The sequence below is a fragment of the Erythranthe guttata genome, chromosome 13, assembly GCF_056151865.1.
Source record: "Erythranthe guttata isolate IM_541 chromosome 13, IM_541, whole genome shotgun sequence".
NCBI classification, from domain to species: Eukaryota; Viridiplantae; Streptophyta; class Magnoliopsida; order Lamiales; family Phrymaceae; genus Erythranthe; species Erythranthe guttata.
The window spans coordinates 7,467,125-7,481,136 of record NC_142545.1 but is presented as its reverse complement, the minus strand read 5'-3'; the positions used below and the strand labels follow the sequence as shown (position 1 = coordinate 7,481,136).

Below are 14,012 nucleotides of genomic sequence, written 5' to 3'. Positions count from 1 at the left end.
AGATATATATATATATATATATATATATATATATATAGAGAGAGAGAGAGAGAGAGAGAGAGAGAGAGAGAGAGAGAGAGAGAGAGAGAGAGAGAGAGAGAGAGAGAGAGCATGGATCATATAAAAGAACCCATAAACGAAAACACAACAAAAACACAATGAATTTTCAGTCCATATAGAGCTTACGGATTTTAAGTATCAAATAAAAACTAAGGGAATACAAACATACACGCACGCACATAGGGGTGTTAAGAATATCGTCTAGCGCATGAGTATTAAATGTTTATTGAATCCTTCCCGAGCTCAACCATTTCTTATACTTTCTTGAATTCTCAAACTTTCCAAGTGAACCCAAATACCATATTTTGGCAAACATATTCTAATACAAGAATTATATAGACACGTTAAAATCTATTGTTGCTTCAAATACATTCAAAGATAAATACAAAAATCGAAACACACAATAATATTCGTAATGGTTGATTGTGAAAATTAGACATCATCTGATGATGTAGACCAGCAACTCCAGAAATATTGAATATACTATACAGCGGTTGAAACAATTAGTATTTGTGAAACTTCAAAATATAACAACTAGATCAAGAAACTAAAATAATCACTAGAATTGATACAACCAAGAAGTTCAAATGTTCAACAAAATAAGAGATTGTGTCATGTATATCATTTGTTCTTCTTTTACGGAAGAAAACTGTTGTTTCTAGACTCCATTTTGGATATGCAAGCTGCTTAATGGCCAGTTACTCAACTCTTCTAACATAGATATTAAGAATACGAGAAGAACAGTCGAAAAAAAAAGAACTAAGAAATGGGAAAAACCATGGAATCCGAAGAACCTCCTTATTCTTTTCCACTTAACGAGGTATACTGATAGCATGAAACAATTGGCTATCTAAAATGTACTGTTCAGAGTAATCGTCTTTGTTGAATCCAGGATTTACTGGAACTGGATATAGATCAAGTGGCAGCTCACTTGTCGATCCCATGTCTCCATCAGATGTACTTATCTCTTCTTGTCTGTTTGAGTGTGTATTATATTTTCTCAACCTCTCCAATTCCATTGTCACTGCTTTCATAGTCGGCCTTTCTTCGCCTTTTAACTCGAGACACCTTTTAATAGTCTCAGCCACTGCACTGATTTGCTCAAAACTCCCTTCCCTCAAAATTCTTGGGTCAACAGTTTGGAGCAATCGATTTTCCTTAACCGACAATACAATGTAAGTAGCTAGGTTAATCTCTTCTTCACTCTTTTCAGTTGACAAAGGTGTTCTACATGTCAGAAGCTCAGCCAAGACCACTCCAAAGCTATAAACATCGCTCTTATCTGTTAATTGGCCTGTAAGGAAATACTCAGGATCAAGATAACCCAACGTACCCTGTACAAGAGTAGTCACTCGTGTTTGATCAATAGGAACCAATCTTGAAGCTCCAAAATCGGCTATTTTGGCAGTGTAATACTCATCTAACAGGATATTGGGGGACTTAATATCTCTGTGGATAATCGGCATTCCTGTTGAAGAATGAAGATATGCAAGTGCACCTGCGGCCTCTGTTGCAATTCTCAGACGATTATCCCAAGAAAAAAATGGCATTTCTCCGCTGTTGTGGATATGGTAATATAATGTATTGTTTGCGATATATTCATACACTAACAATGGTACTTCAGTTTCCAAACAACATCCCATTAGTTTGACGATATTTCTGTGGTTAATCCGAGTTAGAATGACCACCTCGTTTATGAATAACTCTACTTCACCCTCATCCATTATTCTTGATTTCTTTATTGCAACAATACGTTTATCTCTCAGAATCCCTTTGTAAACTGTTCCATACCCCCCTCGGCCAAGAATACGATCCTCAGAATAATTGTTGGTGGCCTTCTCAAGCTCTTCGGCAGAAAATATATTGGCTGATTCCATACTACCCTTATTAGAAGAAAGTTGCTGCTTCAATAACAAACCACCATTTTGCTGGAAGAATCTCTCTCTTACTCTGATGAGTTTCCTCTTCTTTATGGTGAAGTATATCCATGTAATGCCAATCATCACAATCAAAAAACCAAAAGCAATACCTGAAAATTCACATTTTTTTATATTCTATAATCTATATATCAATTCAAAATTAACAATTAATGAAGCAGTTAGAACTCATACGACATCACTTAGACTTCGCTAATCTTCCTAGTTTCTTGCAGTATTTACCTTTGGATATATTCTTAATACAAATAATTCGTAGATATCAAAATATTCTAAAACCTCTTTTGGTTTGGAAAATATGTTATAAATAACCAAATAGTAGGACCTTATTTGATTTTTGATCGGCCCAAAAGACCTAGGTATTTTGCAAGTATTTGGTTTGTTTGGGAACGGGGTACTATATCCTTCCAGATTCAACTATAAAAATGGCCATATTATGGCAACCAAATGAAGCCTAAGGATGCTAGATATTAGGTAGTCGATTTGTGAATTTTTCAAATATAGTAAAACCGTTCCTAGTATACTTAACAATTTTCTAGTAAAAATATGTTGAATTAATGCTTGCTCCTAGCGTTTGGAATATATATATATATATATATATATATATATATTTTCTTTTTTTAAATCTGATTTATTGTTTCTTAACATTTTTGTGCATCATATTATGCCCCTGATAACAAAGTTTACACCACTCAAATTAGTTAGGGTCAATTGTATGATAACAAAAATGAAAATAGAAAATTAACATAGATTAATAATGTAGTTCAAAAATCAAATGTCTTTTCAAGCGCTATATTTATATTAAGGTGAGAGTTTATTTTTTTTTTCTTGTAATTTTTTCTACATATTGAAATTTTTAATGTATTTTTATTTGTATAATACTACATTGGAAAATCTTTACAATGATTATTTTAAAATAAATCCTTCTATTTTATGTTAAGCATTAGATACCTGAAGTAGTCCCAAATTTCAAATTAGTACTCATATAATTTTTATCACGTAAATTCCACAAATATGAAAATATAATAATGTAAACTCAAACTAATTAATTTATATTATAATATATTAAAAGTGTGATAATCTTTCCATATATTATATTTTATTTTGAAATTCGAAGTTTACTTTCTTAAATTCTGAAATAAAATTTATTCGTACAAAACTCATAATATAGTTTTTCAGCGACATACCATAAACATGTAAGTGAACAATATAAGATTAATTAGGATTATTCAAAAATAAAAAATAAAATTAAAAATAAATATTGATAACCAATATATAAGAAATATGTCTAGAAATAAGATGAAATAATTATGAATGACTAAGATTGATTTTGAAATATCGAGGTTAAATAATTCTTAAATTTTTTTACTATTATTATTTATGAATTTTATTAGTATAAGTGGTAATATGATTTAACCACAGTTAATTATGTAAAAAAAACATAATAAGTTAATAAATGATAATGTATGTTACAGATTGCACTAGTATATGAGTGGTAAAACTTGGCCCCCAGTATAGGAAGAGTAATACTTGCCACCTATAGCTTTTCCATCACTAAATAATTTTAACTTTTGTCAATATTATATGCAAATAACAAAATTACCCTTTGGTTATTCTCTTACTGTTTCACAAAATAGTTGAAAAGAGGGAAAAAAAAAAAAAGGAAATCCAACCAATTTATTAAATTAATAGAAAGCACATTACCATAACTTTCTATTTTTAAAATCATCCACATAATTTTAAGTGAAATTATGAATACAAAAAACTCAAGTTTGTTAATTAAATAAAAGAAAAATAGTTATTCACATTCCAATATATTTGTTTTGATGAAACTCAAATTTCAATTTTTAGATAAAAAATTATGAATTCAAATCTAAAAATTTAGACACATAATGATTGTCATTATAACTAAAATGGTCAATTAACTGATATTAATTAAAAAAAAGCTACTAAATAAATAATTTAATCATTAATATTTTGCCACAATAAAATCCTCATGTTAGTATTTCAAAGTTTTTTAAAGAAGTTTTTATTCTTAATTTGAACAACTATTACATATATTATTAACTAATAGTAAAGAGAAACATATTAGAGTCATGTATTAATTATTAGGGGTTTTTGTGCATAAGTCCCCAACCAAGCATTTTTATTATTCTAGGTTTAGGGACTATATGTCTTTTATCAATAAGCCAATCCCTTTAATATTTATCATAAATAAAGGAAATATTCATGTATGTCAATATTATCCCCAACCCTTTATACCCAATTCTTAATTGTAACCCCAATTTAATCAATTTGTCCACAAAAATCCAATTTTGACCACAAAAATCCAATTTTGACTCTTTTTTTTCATAAACTTTTTTTTTGCCGTCGGATTCCGGCGTTGACTTTTCGATTTTTTTTATTTTTTTTTTCCGGATTTTTTCTCCGGTCTCCGACGTTGACTTTTTTTTTTTTTTGCTTCCGAATTTTTTCGCCGGTTTCTGGCGTTGACCGGCGGTCTCCGGCGTTGATTTTTTTTAGTGTTTTTTTAAGTTTTTTTTAAGTTTTTTTTTTTGGTTTTGTTTGATTGTTATATTTTGTACGTCCGCCGCTAAACGTTGACCGTACTTGTGCTGTCACTGACAGTAAATTAACGTAATTATACTGTCACTAACAATTAATTAACGTTGTACTGCCGTTGACAATACATTTATGTAATTGTTCTGCCGTTGAGAGTAAATTAACGTAATATTATTATTTTTTATTTTTTGTTATTTTTTTTTATTTTGTTTGGTCTGTTGACAAGTCAACGTAATTATATTACAGTCGTTGAGTATAAAATAACTGTAAACACAATAATATTACTGTCAAAAACATCAATATTATTATTTTTTTTGGTTTTTTGTTTTGTTTAAGTTATTCACGGAGTAACGTAATAATATTACTGTCTATTATTGTAATATTACTGTAAACACAATAATACTATTGTGGTTGATGGTAATATTACTGTTGTTATAGTAATATTGTTGTCAACCACATCAATATTATTATTTTGTTTAGATTTTTTTGTTTGTTTGGGTTATTCACGGAGTAACGTAATAATATTACTGTCTATTATTGTAATATTACTGTGGTTGACGGTAATATTATTGTTGTTATAGTAATATTACTGTCACTCACAGTAATATTAATTCTCTTGGCTTTTTATTATGTTTACATTTGTTAAAAGGTCAACTTAGTAATATTACTCTATGACACAATAATAATGAATTTTGTTGTGTTAATATTACTGTGCTAAAGATTAATATAGCAATATTACAGTGTTAAACTGTAGTTTAGTTAATTTTACTGTGTTTAACAATAATATAGTTAATATTACTGTCACTCACAACAATATTGTTGTTTAAACGAAGAAAAAAAATGTTACATAAAGAAGAAGAAAAAAAATCAAAAATGTCAACGCCGGAAACCGGCGAAAAAATACGGAAGAAAAAAAAATTGAAAAGTCAACCCAGAGACGGGCGTTGACCACCGGAATCCGGCGGCAATAAAAAAATTTTGAATTTTTTTTTTTTGAAAAAATAAAGTTTTGAGTCAAAATTGAATAATTTGTGAATTTTGGGATCAAATTGAGGTTAAATCAAGTTAAGGATGCAATTGGAGCATATTCAAGTTTGATGGGCTATTTTAGTCTTTTACAAAAATCTGGACCATGTGTGGACTTATTGGTAAAAGAGTTTTTTGTCTGGATCTCTTTATGAATAAGTACCCACTGATGGACTTATTTGTAATAACCCCTAATTATTATTTTTATGTGGTAAATTGAGATTTTAATAGACTGTGTGAAGAAAAAAAATGTTATATACTATCCCTTGAAATTTAAATACTGGTTGAAGGGGTGTAATGGGAAGAAAAAACACAATAACTATGAATGGATTAAAATTTAAGTGCAACATGAGCAAATATAATATATTACGGTTATTTTCATTAATATAGAGGGCATGTGTTACTTGTCTTACTTTAGGGGCAAGTGTTACCATCCACATACTTTAGGAGTGTAATCTGTAAGTAGCCTTAATTTTGATTTCAAGGACTTGTTGGTATACTACAAAATATGTTAAAAGTTATTTTTTTTTTTGGTTATCGTAATTATTTTTATATATTAAATCTTAACAATGGTTTTTTCTTTCTTGTTACATTTCAAAAGTTTTCCAAAAATATATATATATATATATATATATATAAAAGTACTTCACATAATAATTTTGTATTTTTAAATTGAGGGCTCCATGTTTAATGTATTTTTAATCTTTAGATGTAATAATTAACCTTATTATATACTCCATTTGTCAAATATTAGATGTCGTTATGTGTGGTTACACGCATATTAAGAAACTCAATAAATATACATAGATTATATTAAAAAAAACATAGTAAATATTAAAATACTCTTGTCATTAATTATTTTTCAATTAATGCTTTATTGGAACTCAAAATGACAAATAATCTCATACCAAAAAAATAGACCAAAAAGACAAAAAATATGGGACGGAGAGAGTACTTAATAATTAGTCTTATTGTTTATTTAAGTAAATTTTATTAATATTATATTTTAACTCTTACATCAATATTAATAAACGAATTTATGAAAATAAAGAAAAAAATTAAGTAATAGACGTAGATGATTAAAACTATTTTAAATTTTGAGGTCGAAGAGAGAAAGTATATATAAGGGTATATACGTATAATTACATCGAAGGGAGCTCATAATAGATTACTCAAAATTTGGTCATAAATAAAATATAATTTAAAAAAAAAATTAAATGATGAAGTGTGTTAAGTCTTAACTACTATCCAAATTTAAGGGAGATATGCATTTTTCAAATTAGAGGTAGTTTATATGTAAATACACCAAATATCAGGGCCCTCATGTAGTAAATTTACACTTTCTTTAAGGAAATTGTTGGAAAATTTGACCAGAGTGATCATAACATCGAGTACCACGAAAAAAAAATACTTAATTGTTACAAACAAACTTATGCAGAGAAATTCAAGATGATGAAAATTATCAACTATCACAAAAAAATAAGAAATTTCCATCCACGAATTAATATATAACAATTTATTTTATATTTTCTTCTGGTTTTATACACTTACTGATATCAATTTTAGAATAATTTTATTTTATTATATATTTTGATAAATAAGTAGAACATGAAGTTTTGTACTTATTTAATTGTATTTAAAAATATCTTTTTGGTAAAATATAGTATGTCACGTGTAACGCACGTGGTGCTCGCTATTATATATATATATATATATATATATATATATATATATATATATATATATATATATATATATATATATATATATATATATATATATATATATATATATATATATTAGCTGATAACTGTTTTTATCGTTGTTGATTCCCATAAGCCGTTTCCAAGATTTGGTTTATACAGTATATAGTTATTGCAACCTTATGCTTCCTAGAAGGTGCAATCTTTTTTATTCTCATGCAACATACATTTCTTTATATATATATATATATATATATATATATATATATATATATATATATATATATATATATATATATATATATATATATATATTAAAAATAATAACAAAATGAACTAGATAATGACTTTTATCATTCACATGTACCTAATGAGAGCTTCATCACTGAGATTTGTTTATTTTGTTCAAAGCAGCCACGACTATCCTTTGTGCCATCACCGTTGAAGCCATCAGGACAAGAACATTTATAACCACCTGAAGTATTAATGCACATACCTTTTGGACCACAAGGACTATCCTCACATTCATTTGCATCTGAAATTCGTAAAACAAACATCACACACACACACACACAAATATGTATATATATATATATATATACATATATATATATATATATATATATACATATATATATATATATATATATATATATATATATATATATATACATATATATATATATATATACATATATATATACATATATATATATATATATATATACATATATATATATATATATACATATATATATATATATACATATATATATATATACATATATATATATATACATATATATATATATATACATATATATATATATATATATATATATTCAAAACTTTAAGCAGTGTAAATTTTAACTTGAATAAATTTCTAACTACAGTGTAATGTAACAGCCAACCTGTGCAGCCAGGTTCGAGATATGGATTGCCCTCATATCCATCAGAACAGCTGCAATGGTACCCACCAAGGCTTGTGTCAGAATCAGTGCATTTAGTGTTGTTGTGGCATGCATAATCACTGGAGTTCTGAGATTGACCGCAAGTTTTGTTCCCAATCACCCAATTCAGGAGTATCGGTACATTCTCGATGATTCTGTTTGTAAAAGTTTCGTCGTTGATGTCAGAGGAAAGAAATGCATATGTATTCTGCTCTGCAAGAAAGGCATAACCACAAGGGTCAAATGACCACACTTCCGTGTGATTATCAAGGCTGCGTAGACCGGCATCAATAAACTGCAGACCCTTTAGTATTGGCGTTTGGCAACAACCTGTACCACTACAATAACCATCAACAACTTCCTTTTTTGTTGAACAAGTTGCAAAGCATGAAGTATTGACATATTGGTTCACTTTTAGTCCTGTTATTGAGGCAAAATCATCACATCCCACAATTGTTAACTTATTAGCATCAGAGAAGCTAAAATATAGAGGTAGCGAGATGGTGATTTTGTTTTTACTGGTCAAGTCGCCTTTTCGGTTGTAACAGCTGGCAGCTACCGAATTCTTGACCCTCATTTTAGTATCTGTTATACTAATAACTTCAAAATTATTTTTTTCACTAATAATATAGGGCTTAGGAGGGTTGAAAGAAGTTTGGCATGTGATATCGAATGAAGGGTGTATCGAACATCCCGAGCCTTTCCCAATACCAAATGGATATGGAACACTTAAATTCCCACACTTGCTTTGGCAGCCAGGCTTAGCTATATTGGCACCTTTTGTGATGGTTGTCGGAGGTCTCTCTCTGCTTGTTGAGTTAGAAACCGCTGATGCACATTCGACTAATATAAAATTGAAGAAAAGAGAACACACAAGAATTTTTTGTACCATAATATTGCTGATAATTTTTGGGTAATATGCATTCACAATAATGATCTTCATACTCGGTGTGTGTGTGTGTGTCTATATATATATATATATATATATATATATATATATATATATATATATATATATATATATATATATATATATATATATATATATTATTTGTCCATGAGTCTTGAGATAATGTTACTTGTTAGCCTGTACTTTGTCCCTAATTATATACCCACTTGGACAAGTGTCCAAGAGTTTTTTTTTTTTTTAATATTCATACTAGTTGCCTAGTCGTGCAATACCATCATAATTGTATTATAAGAGTAACTATGTATTGGAGAATTTTATAATATATCAAGACACTGACAAGTAATATATAATCCGAGGTTGCAGAAATTTAATTAAACCACGACCTTACATGTCTTAGAATATTGTTAATCACCTCGTCATTTCGTTTCATTAATACCTTAGTTGTCAACTTATCTTCTAACGATTCGTGTACCAAATTTTCGAAATAATCTTATGTTGGAACTTGACAAACAACTTCATTAATATGAAGAAATTCCCGCTAAAATGGCCTAAACTCAATTTATATTTACAAACTTCTATAATACTCTGTCTCACACTCGTTATTTGTAGAAATCTCTCAAGTGTGTTTACGCGGACTGGCTTGAAAAGGTTCGAATGAATCTATGTAAAATATCTTTCTTGTAGTTCCAAACAAGCTCGATAAATTTATTATCATAATGATAAAACACGAAAGCATTTTGCATGGTTCTCTACGACTGCAATTGGATTAAATTGTTTGAATTTTATAAGAGAACACGAAAAGTAATTTAAACGAGTCTTTACATATTAAAGTTTAGGGTGAAATTGCATGTCATCCCCTATAAATTTAGTATTTTCGCACTTTACCCTCTTAAAAATTAGAAAAGTGAATGCCCCTTTCAAAATGTTATACTTGTTACACATGGCCTCGATAGCAAAATTAAAATACATTACTCACCAGAACTGAGTGTTTTTTCTTGCACGTTGCCCCTTCAAATGTTATTTTTGTTGCACGTTGCCCCCTCAAAAACGTTATTTTTCTATATATTGCCCATTTGAAATGTTTTTTTTGTGGCACGATGCCCACTGAAAACTAGCTTTTGGGGCAAAGTGCAACCAAAATAATATTTCGGGGGGGGGGGGGGGGGGGGGGGGCGCCAAATGGGAAATTTATAGGGGGTGAAGTGCATTTTTTCCTAAATTTTAAATCTATGAGAGTAACAAAAAAATATTACAAAAGAAACTCCATTTTGGATATACAAGTTGCTTCACGAAGAGTTCTCTTAACTCTCTCTAACGAGAAAATTATGAATACAAGAATAATAATAGAGGGAAAAAAAACATGAACTAAGAAAGAGCCTCATTGTTCTTTCCATTTAAAGTGGGTTATTGATAGATTAGAAGAACTGGTTGTCCAAACTATATTGCCCAGAGAACTCCCCTGTACTGAAATCAGGATTAATAGGGACTGGATATAGATCAATTTGTTGATCATTTGTTAATCCCATTTTTCCATCAAGTATTATTATCTCTTCTTTTTTGTGAGAATGTAGATTATACTTTATCAACCTTTCCAATTCCATTGTCACTTCTTTCATAGTCGGCCTATCTTGTCCGTTCATCTCCAGACACCTCTTAACAATCTCAGCCACAGCACTGATTTGCTCCAAACTCCCTTCCCTCATAATTCTAGGCTCCATAATTTGGAACAATCGATTTTCTTTAATAGACAAAACAAAGTAAGTAGCTAGATTCATCTCTTCTTCAGTTTTTTTAGTAGTAGACAGAGGCTTTCTCCCTGTCATAAGCTCAGCTAACACCACCCCAAAGCTATAAACGTCGCTTTTGTCTGTTACTTGGCCTGTACGAAAATATTCGGGATCAAGATAACCCAATGTCCCCTGTACAAGAGTGGTCACTCGTGTTTGATCAAGAGGTACAAGTCTCGATGTTCCAAAATCTGCTATTTTTGCAGTGTAATACTCATCCAATAATATATTGGGTGACTTGACATCCCTATGAATAATCGGCATTTCAGCTGCAGAATGAAGATAGGACAATGCACCAGCAGCCTCTGTGGCAATCCTCAGCCTATTTTCCCACGAAAACCATGGCATTCCCCCATTGTTGTGGATGTGGTGAGATAGGGTACCATTTGAGATATATTCGTATACTAACAAAGGTACTTCAGTCTCTAAACAACATCCCATTAGTTTGACCACATTCCTGTGGTTAACTTGAGTCAGAATCACCACCTCATTGATAAATAACTCTATTTCACTCTCATCCATTACTCTTGATTTCTTTACTGCAACTATCCGTTGATCGGTTAGAATCCCTTTGTAAACTATTCCGTAACCCCCTCGGCCAAGGACTCGATCTTCAGAATAATTGTTGGTGGCTTTTTCAAGCTCTTCGACAGAAAATATCTTGGCAAACTCCATACTTCCCTCATTAGAAGAAAGTTGTTGCTTGAGTAACAGACCTCCATTTTGGTGGAAAAATTTCTCTCTTAGTTTGATGAGTTTTCGCTTCTGGATGGTAAAATATATCCAAATAATGCCAATCATCACAATCAAGAAGCCAAAACTGATACCTGAAAATTCAATATTTTTACATTCTACATACCTACCCAACTTTAACAATATTGAAGCAATTGAAACTCATGCGACATCAGTTAGACTCTGCTGCTCATCCTAGTTTATAGCAGTATTCACTTATGCATATATAATAATGATTAGATAAATAATTGGACCATATATGTTGTTTGGGGACTAAATTTTGAGTTGGCCCTCCAATGTTTATTTATATCAGTCCTATTGTGGCTTATTGGGAAATAATGTATTGAATCTTGCCTATGCAACTACTGTTATTGCTAATTCTTATAGTAACTATTTAGTAGATATGAATCAGAGAAATAATTGCTGCTAGAGTTTAATAAAAGCGGTAGTTTAGCATGGAATAATTTTTCTTAAAGTCTAAGAATTGAAAAAATTGTGTTGTTACGTATATATTACCACCTTATATGCTGCAATCTTTGGTTTGGTTCAATATACATACATTTAATTTAAGAGAAAGTAAACAGACATAAAATTTTATCATTCGCAAGTACCTAATGAGAACTTGAGCGCTGAGATTGGCTTATTTTGTTCAGAGCATCCATTTTCTTTTGTTCCATCACCGTTCAAGCCATCATGACAAGAACATTTATAACCACCTGGAGTATTAGTGCATATACCTTTTGGATGACAGGGAATACGCTCACATTCGTTTACATCTGAAAAAAATGGACATCATATATATATATATATATATATATATATATATATATATATATATATATATATATATTAGTCAGCTTACAGTTAAAACTTTAAACCCTCTTAATATATAGGTTGATTAATATTCTAACTACAATGAAGTATAATAGCCAACCTGTGCAGCCAGAGTCGAGATATGCATTTCCTTCATATCCGTTAACACAATTGCAACGATATCCACCAAGACTGGTGATAGAATCGGTACAATTAGTGTTCTTCTGACACGCATAGTCACTCGTGTTCCGAGCTTGACCGCAAGTTATGTTCCCAATAACCCAATCGAGGAGTATTGGGACATTCTCGATGATTCTATTTGTAAAGGTCTCATCGTTGATGTCAGAGGAACGAAATGTGTATGTATTCTGCTCTGCAAGAAACCCATAACCACAAGGGTCAAAGGACCACACTTTCCTGTGATTATAATGGCTGGCTAGACCAGCATCAAAACTTTTTAGGCCCTTTGGTATTGGGGTTTGGCAACAACCTTTACCATTACAAGAACCATCAATAACATTCTTTATTTTGGAACAACTGGAAGAGCACAAACTGTAGAAATTAGGCACCGATATTACGGAGAGATCATCACATCCCACAGTTGTGAACTTATTTGTATCGGAGAAGCTAAAGTATGGAGGCAGTAAGATGTTGATTCTGGTTTCACTGGTCAAGTTGCCTTGCTGGTTGTAACAGTTAGCAGCCACAAAATTCTTGACCCTCACGTGGGAATCTGTTACACCGATAACTTCGAGATTATTATCTTCTGTAATAATAAAGGGCTTTGGAGGGTTGAAAGAGGTATTGCAGTTGATATCGAATGAAGGGTGTATAGAACATCGTTTGCCGATGCCAATGCCAAATGGATATGAAACAATTAAATTCCCACACTTACTTTCGCATCCAGGCTTAGTTTCATTAGAAACAACGAATATTATTTTGATTAATATGAAATGGAATAGAAGGGAACAAAGAAGATTTTTTGTTGCCATTTTTGGTGATGATTTTGAGCTAATATGCATTCCAAACAATGGTGATCTTCATACTCGTTCATATATATATATATATATATATATATATATATATATATATATATATATATATATATATATATATATATATATATATATATATATATATATATATATACACACACACACTAACCATCATTATTGTAAGATTAACCTGGCATTGAACTTCATAATTCATCAAACTTAATTAAAGACGATTAATATATACTGATCCAATCAAAGAATTTGCATAATTAAATGACCATCAATACACGTTCTAACTTATTTTTAATTAACCATGCTGTCATTTTGTTTCATTAATACTGTAGTTGTCAGCTTACACTTGACAATTTTTTTTTTATAAACTCAATGAATCTATTATTATAAAATTATAAACATGAAAGTATATTCTATAGATCTCTATGACTGCATTTGGATTGAATAATTCAATTTTGTAAGAGGGATTGAAAAAGAATACTAACTTAAAATCTATATTATACTAATCTAAAAAGAAACTCAAATAAA

The 14,012-nt window shown here is 30.1% G+C and overlaps 2 protein-coding genes across 2 annotated transcripts; both read right to left on the bottom strand.

Annotated features, from left to right (window-relative positions):
- Positions 1–852: 852 nt before the first annotated feature.
- On the bottom strand, positions 853–9,174 carry LOC105964350 (wall-associated receptor kinase 1-like). Its single transcript, XM_088811969.1, has 3 exons — positions 8,197–9,174; positions 7,653–7,820; positions 853–2,089 (listed from the first exon to the last, which is right to left on the bottom strand). Exons 1-3 carry the CDS (start codon positions 9,125–9,127, stop codon positions 873–875), a joined length of 2,316 nt encoding a protein of 771 aa, XP_088668095.1. The 5' UTR covers positions 9,128–9,174; the 3' UTR covers positions 853–872.
- A 1,247-nt stretch (positions 9,175–10,421) lies between these two features.
- Positions 10,422–13,499, bottom strand: LOC105973195 (wall-associated receptor kinase 2-like). The gene is made up of 3 exons (XM_088811970.1): positions 12,599–13,499; positions 12,276–12,440; positions 10,422–11,759 (listed from the first exon to the last, which is right to left on the bottom strand). The coding sequence occupies exons 1-3, from the start codon at positions 13,497–13,499 to the stop codon at positions 10,561–10,563; spliced, it is 2,265 nt and encodes a 754-aa protein (XP_088668096.1). The 3' UTR covers positions 10,422–10,560.
- Positions 13,500–14,012: the final 513 nt, after the last annotated feature.

What these genes read in the sequence shown, in the direction of transcription:
- LOC105973195 (XM_088811970.1), bottom strand. Translation starts at nt 13,499, where the DNA reads ATGCATATTAGCTCAAAATCATCACCAAAAATGGCAACAAAAAATCTT. An exon ending in TCTCGACTCTGGCTGCACAG is followed by an intron (nt 12,441 to 12,598) that starts GTTGGCTATTAT and finishes CATTTTTTTCAG; the next exon opens with ATGTAAACGAATGTGAGCGT. An exon ending in AGCGCTCAAGTTCTCATTAG is followed by an intron (nt 11,760 to 12,275) that starts GTACTTGCGAAT and finishes TTGAATTTTCAG; the next exon opens with GTATCAGTTTTGGCTTCTTG.
- LOC105964350 (XM_088811969.1), bottom strand. Translation starts at nt 9,127, where the DNA reads ATGGTACAAAAAATTCTTGTGTGTTCTCTTTTCTTCAATTTTATATTA. An exon ending in TCTCGAACCTGGCTGCACAG is followed by an intron (nt 7,821 to 8,196) that starts GTTGGCTGTTAC and finishes TACGAATTTCAG; the next exon opens with ATGCAAATGAATGTGAGGAT. An exon ending in AGTGATGAAGCTCTCATTAG is followed by an intron (nt 2,090 to 7,652) that starts GTACATGTGAAT and finishes GTGAATTTTCAG; the next exon opens with GTATTGCTTTTGGTTTTTTG.